A 6,260-nucleotide genomic window follows, 5' to 3' on the forward strand; every position below is an offset into this window, starting at 1 on the left:
CTGGGTCTTGTTGGTCCATACTTGGGCTCCATTCATGGGGAACTTCTTCTTTAATCACCAACACCTGCAGGACATCTGCAGGCAACACTGAAACACACAGATACATTACAGACAGCTGTGATTTTATGTGTATTCAACCACAGCCTCATTAGTTCTAATAACATTTCAAACACTAGTAAAGAAATTGGTGGCCTTTTTCTAGAAAGTTAACAAAACAATATAAATCTAACTAAAAACTAACCTACATTGTAAGACGTGGTGATGTCTGGCAAGATTGTAATTCAACTGAGATTTCTTGATTGGAAATTATGCTTTATGACTGCAGGGTTTTCAAAAACAAACAAGGCAGACCACATGGACCAAGCTATTTTCTTTACTCCCCCAGAGCAGATTGTATTGCTGAATCAGTCCCAGTCTCCTGCTGACTGGCCAAGACTGGGAGCCGCAACTTAGCAGGAGGCAGAGCTGACAGCAAAGAACGTCAGAACATCAGCTTTGTTATTGTTGCAGTTCAGAGTACTGCTTTATTGTGTTTATGTTGGCTACAAAGTAGGCTTTGTGTTAATAAACAGAAAGATTTTGCATAATAAATTAATGGTAAGAACAATCGTGATTGGTTGTTGGCATCACTACAATTTTATATTTCCAAGTCAGTCTGTTGTAGAGCTGAATTTTGAAGAGTTCTATCTGAAACAAGGAATTCATGGGTTAGTTTACATCATTTTGCCCTAAAAAATTATTGCTCACACATGCACAACCCAGATTGGGTTGTGACGGGCCAACCAAGGTGGCCCGACAGGATATTGTAAAACTTGTCCACCAGTGTGTTAACATCATCAGCTTACGTAACACATCAGTGCATATCTATGTCAAAATCTGAGCTGCTTTCTCCTGGGGAAACACTTCACATTAAATCTGATTGCTCTGTGCAGCTGAACTGTCAATTACTTACTAACTAAATCATGTGTGGTGAGAGAAAGTAAATATGTGGGTTAAATTAAGATATTCTAGTCACAGCATTTTGTAAATTACAGCCTACCGCTGGACATTAGGGCTGCTCAGTCTACTGAATCTTTTAAGTCTCAGCTAAAGACCCACCTCTACTCAGTGACTTTCACCTCAATCAGGCGCTGACATCCTGGATGCATATATATTGGGGTGTTTTTTTGTATGTTCATTTATGTTCTTTTTAGTGTTGATTTTTAAATGTGCTCTGTAAATAAAATTGACCTTGACCTAGAACTTGCACTCCTCCTCTGATGAATTTATGAACCTCATCACAGTCTGTACTGACAATCAAAGATATAAACGTTACCGTCATAGCCAGAGAAATGATCTGATGGAAGTCAGTGAGCTACATTTATATCGCAAAGATGAATAAATGACTGACCCACTTCTGACCCACTTCTGTTTCTGCTTCAACAGGGGGAAACCTGCAGCGTGAACTTTGGCCTCATTTATTTAAGTGGTAAACATGGATTTCAAGTCCAGCTGGTAACATGGTGGTCAATCAATCGCAGTCCCCCCAAACCTCCTCAGAACATCTGGTTCTGTATCTACAGCAGCTTTATCTAATGATCAGAGTTCTACCTTCATACTATGAATATTTTCAGAGTTCCAGGCCCTCGAAGTCCATAGAGGAGGATCCAGGTTTGTCACCTTTATTACTTTATTACCTTTCAGTGTGAAGCAGAAGTCGGTCAGTCAGTTATTAATCTTTGGGATACAAATACAGATATAAATACAGGCCAGTCATTTATTAATCTTTGGGATATAAATGCAGCTCATTGACTCCCATGAGATCATTTCTCTGACAATGAAGGTGAGTCTACAGCTTTGATTGTCAGTTCAGACCCATCTGATCAGTAATCTTGTGTAAAACTCTGCTGGCAGCAGCTGTTTTCTGCTTTCTTTGTGTTTCCAGCTTCACTCTGCACTTTTCTGGAAGGATCCAGTAAATATTATGGAAGTGCTGATGCTGAGCAGCACTTTGCTTGTTGTGTTGGAGGTTTGCTTTCACTGCTGTCTGACAGACATGATGTTGTTCTCCTGAAAGCTGCTGCTGCTGTCCGTTCTCCTTCTGGTGCCACTATGGGCCAGCTGCTCGGTCATCTTCCTCCCGCTGGACTGCAGCGACATCCACGACCGGGACCAGAGTCTACCCAGCGGCGTGTACATCATCTACCCTATCGGAGCCACGTCTGGTGTCCAGGTAAAGGTTCCTCTGAGAACTGCTTAACAGCTGAGCAGATCACATGTTGGCCACAATGGAGAACATCCATCGTGGTCCCCAAGTTAACGCCAGGGATCCACCCACATGGGTTTTACAGGCCAGACACCGATTATTAGAAATCAAGAAGATCAATATCTGATATTTGGAACTGATTTATATTTGCAGTAAAACTGAAAATTACAAATCTTTGGTGAAAGGTTTTTATTTATGATTGATGTGTTTCATTAACATTCTGAACTCCAAAACCAGCCAGCAGGTTTGGAAAAAAAAAAAACATAAACTCATCAGCAAAATGATTGAAACCTCGGCTTAAAGCTGTCAGATTTCACCAAAGACACTTTATTCTACACGTCTCATGTAGAACTTCCCCAAAAGCAGCATTTGCAGCAGATGCTGTAAAAGCCAAGAAGTTCTTCACTTCTCAGAACAACTGATTCTCCACGACTGACTAAGCTGTGACCAACAGTCAGGTGACAATAGTTCTGACTTAAAACTTGTCCAAAGTGACTTAAAGTTGTCCAGAACAGCCTAACCCCAACAAATATTTCCAAAATGAATTAAAATGACAAAAATCTGTTAACAAGTGTCCAAAGTGGATTAAAAGTTGTTCAAAATAAGTTTCTCACTGTCCAGAACTTTTCACACTTTTCTAGAGCGGGTTAAATATTGTCCATAACAAGTTCCACTTTCCAAATTCATTTAAAGTTGTACAAAATGGAATTAAGGTTGTTCTAAAGGAGGTGAAGTTGTTCTTTATTAATAAAGTTGTTCTAAAGGAAGTGAAGTTGTTCTTTATTAGCTAACGTTGTTCTAAAGGAAGCTCCTCTCTGCCTTCAGTCACTCTCTGGTCTCGGTAATGTCCCGCCCACAGCTTTCTGATTGGTTACAAATCACCTACAACAGCCAATCAGCAGTCTTTTCATTTAACATGTGACACAGACGTAAACAACAACACTGTGTGTTGAATTTGATTGCATCTGCTGATCAGTTCCAGATATCAGTGATCGGTGTCACTGATTACCAATAATCGGTAGCGGGCCTCAACAGAACCATGTGGGTACAGCTCCACTCCACAATGTTGAGTTTAGTGTCAGAAAGCAGCCAGAGGACGGAGGCCTTCTGATTCCAACTATTGACAAGTGATGAGCCACGTGGGGACCTGGTCCCAGTGGAACCAGTTGTCCCAGTTGTCCCTGTGGTCCCAGTGGAACCAGTGGAACCAGTGGTCCCAGTTACCTGATGAGTGTGTGTTTGTGCAGGTCTTCTGTGACATGGAGTCCCAGGGAGGAGGCTGGACGGTGAGTTGAAGCTCATCACAGTAACTCTGCAGCTACCAGCTGTGCTGTCTGAATCCTGACGCTCTGAAACATCTGCTCAGGTGTTCCAGAGGAGGCTGGACGGCTCGGTGAACTTCTACAGGCCCTGGAACCAGTACAAGGCGGGCTTCGGTACCGCTGCTGGAGAGTACTGGCTGGGTGAGAGTCCAGACAGGCTGTGGCTCATTTTTGCTCTGGTTTGTGAAGTGACTTCACGGACGTGTAGCCATGAAGGTCTGAAGATGTTTCTGTGTTTTCAGGCCTTGAGAACCTCTTCCAACTCTTTGTGAGGAATAGGTACGAGCTGCTGGTGGACATGGAGGACTTCAATGGGAACCAGGTGTTCGCTCGGTACTCCTCGTTCTACATCGAGTCAGAACCCTACGGATACAGACTGCATGTGTCTGGATTTACTAATGGAGGGGCAGGTGAGTCAGAACATCTTTACTTTATGTTACAACTGACTTGTGAACCAGCGGTGTTCCTCAAAGCGTCATTAGAAGGTAACTGGACAAAAGCTGGGCAGCAGATCTGTCAGTGTTTCCTGCCTCCTCACTGATTTATACTCAGAGCATCACTTCAGCGTGATCCTGCCGCTGCTCAGCGTTAGCAGCACCTCTGTTGACAGACACACAAAGTCCTAGCTTAGCATCGTTAGCATCAGCCTCAGGGAGTTAGCTAAAGCAGACAGACACCAGACACCTTTTACAACTTGATGCTGCAGAGTGACTCTTAATTATTTGTAAATGAGTTAAAAATTGTTCATAATGATTTAGAAATTGTCCAAAATAACAAAACTTGACTCAAATTTGTCCAAAATAAAAAATGACAACCAGTTAGCAAACAGAACCAGGCAGCCACCAGACACCTTTTACACCTCAATGCTGCAGAGTTCATCGACAGTCAGAAAGCAGCGAAGTGCACTCGTGTTACGGACCCTGACAGGTGGTCAGCAAAACACCTGTAGCCCCACCACATTAAACAGTCAGAGGCTACACCTGGTGGACCAGTAAGGTACTGCAGCTAGTCTACATATACGGACAGATATGTTTCTCAACTTCAGACTTATAGGTTTATGCATTTTTAATGTATTACATGCTTAACAGTCATAGACTGTATGAAAAGATGGACGTAGACTAAAGGTCTGAACGTGAAGCCTTAAACCTGCATTCTGTCTAACATCCAGCAGGGGGCACCTCCTCTGCTCATTTAAAGAATTCCGTATCGAAGAAGAAATGATCCTCCTTCTCACCTGATCTGTTCTCAGGAGACATTCTGCTCATGAGTTTATGGTCTCAGTCGGGAGTTTAAAGTCTCCTTCAGCACAGCACAATGTTCATTGAGTAAACTACGGTTCCGTTTGGAGGAACCCAGACCATGAAGTACCGTATGTTTCAGGGCAGGGCTACCGTATGATTGACAGATCACCTCCGTATGGGCGAGCACGGGCTGGTTTCAACATAATACCGGCATCCTAAGCAGTGTGGCAGAGAAAGATTTACTGTGTCGGTTCTAAAGGGTTCTAAAAGCACCAGGATGTTCTACTACATCAGGTCATATTCTGCAGTTTGCAGCTTTTGTGGTCCTTCTGACCCACAATCCTCTGCACAGTTCCAGTTATAAAGAAGACAATGCCAGCTCATTTCACACGGCAGACTGAAACGCTCAAAGTTTAAACTGAGTATGGTGTCACCAAACACCACGCTGGAGGCTTCAAAACGTCGTCCAATGAGTGACGCCATGTCTTCGTCCATCTTTATGTACAGACTCTGACTCCAGTTAATCCATTGACAATTCATCAATATCTTGTGAATTTACACCCTCTGCAGGAGACTCCCTGAGTTTTCACAATGGACAGAAGTTCTCCACCTTCGACAAAGACCAGGACCTCTCTAGTGTGAACTGTGCCAGACTATTCCTGGGGGGGTTCTGGTACAACGGCTGTCACTTTGCAAACCCTAACGGTGTCTATCGTTGGGGGGCAGACGGCACTCTCTTTGCTGTTGGAGTTGAATGGTTCCGGTGGAGGGGTCATGACTACTCCCTGAAGACCATCAGCATGAAGATCCGTCCTGTGCAGTAAACCTCCAGGACGATCCTTCAGCAGAACACCACATGCTGATCTCTGTATTTTCTCTCATGTGATCTCATGTCATGTTCAGAAGCATCCTGATGATTTGATTGTTGCATCGGCTGCCTGCGCAGTAGCTAAAGCAGTCAGGTGATGATGAGCGTGAGCAGCTGCTGGCTGTAAAATCAACGCTGGTGGAGGGTTGATGTGAATCACAACAAACAGGAAACTGGTATCACGTGATGCTTTAGTTACTTAATCTAGTTGTGTTTCTGCTGCTAATATTAATCTGTAGGAAGCAGCGTTCTCTTTTTTTTGTCTTCACCTACATAACACACCAACTTTCTATTCTGCTTTTTGAGGCTCATTACAGCTGATAAAACTGTGACTGCAGCAACATACTGCTACTTTTTTTTACTTTACAAAACAAAACCACCTTTATTAAAGGAGATGAGCAGTCAGGCTGTGGCTGCGTAACATCGCTGGTTAAAAACACATTGATTTATATAATTATTAAGTGAAGGAAGTACTTGGATCGTTTGCTTAAATAAAAATACTGCACTGAAAATGTACAAGTTTATGAGTATAATCGGGAAAATGTACTGTGGTATTAACAATAAAAGTACTCAATGTGGAAAAA

The 6,260-nt window shown here is 43.0% G+C and overlaps 2 protein-coding genes across 2 annotated transcripts in view; one reads left to right on the forward strand and one right to left on the reverse strand.

Moving 5' to 3' along the window:
• Window positions 1-1,777: 1,777 nt before the first annotated feature.
• LOC103361136 (microfibril-associated glycoprotein 4-like) lies at window positions 1,778-5,660 on the forward strand. The gene is made up of 6 exons (XM_008287146.1): window positions 1,778-1,822; window positions 2,057-2,212; window positions 3,493-3,531; window positions 3,612-3,708; window positions 3,810-3,977; window positions 5,379-5,660. Exons 1-6 carry the CDS (start codon window positions 1,778-1,780, stop codon window positions 5,630-5,632), a joined length of 759 nt encoding a protein of 252 aa, XP_008285368.1. The 3' UTR covers window positions 5,633-5,660.
• Window positions 5,661-5,707: 47 nt separating this feature from the next.
• The window catches only part of LOC103361137 (gastrula zinc finger protein xFG20-1-like), a 3,648-nt gene continuing 3,095 nt past the window's right edge, over window positions 5,708-6,260 (reverse strand). The window contains exon 2 of the mRNA XM_008287147.1: window positions 5,708-5,757. Within this exon, the coding sequence (XP_008285369.1) occupies window positions 5,708-5,757 (50 nt within the window). The remainder of the gene's footprint in view (window positions 5,758-6,260) is intronic.

The sequence above is a fragment of the Stegastes partitus genome, unplaced genomic scaffold (assembly GCF_000690725.1).
Source record: "Stegastes partitus isolate 25-593 unplaced genomic scaffold, Stegastes_partitus-1.0.2 Scaffold488, whole genome shotgun sequence".
Classification (NCBI taxonomy): Eukaryota; Metazoa; Chordata; class Actinopteri; family Pomacentridae; genus Stegastes; species Stegastes partitus.

Coding starts and splice junctions, on each gene's coding strand:
- LOC103361136 (XM_008287146.1), top strand. CDS start 1,778: ATGCAGCTCATTGACTCCCATGAGATCATTTCTCTGACAATGAAG. Junction 3,532..3,611: donor CCCAGGGAGGAGGCTGGACG/GTGAGTTGAAGC, acceptor ACATCTGCTCAG/GTGTTCCAGAGGAGGCTGGA. Junction 3,709..3,809: donor TGCTGGAGAGTACTGGCTGG/GTGAGAGTCCAG, acceptor CTGTGTTTTCAG/GCCTTGAGAACCTCTTCCAA.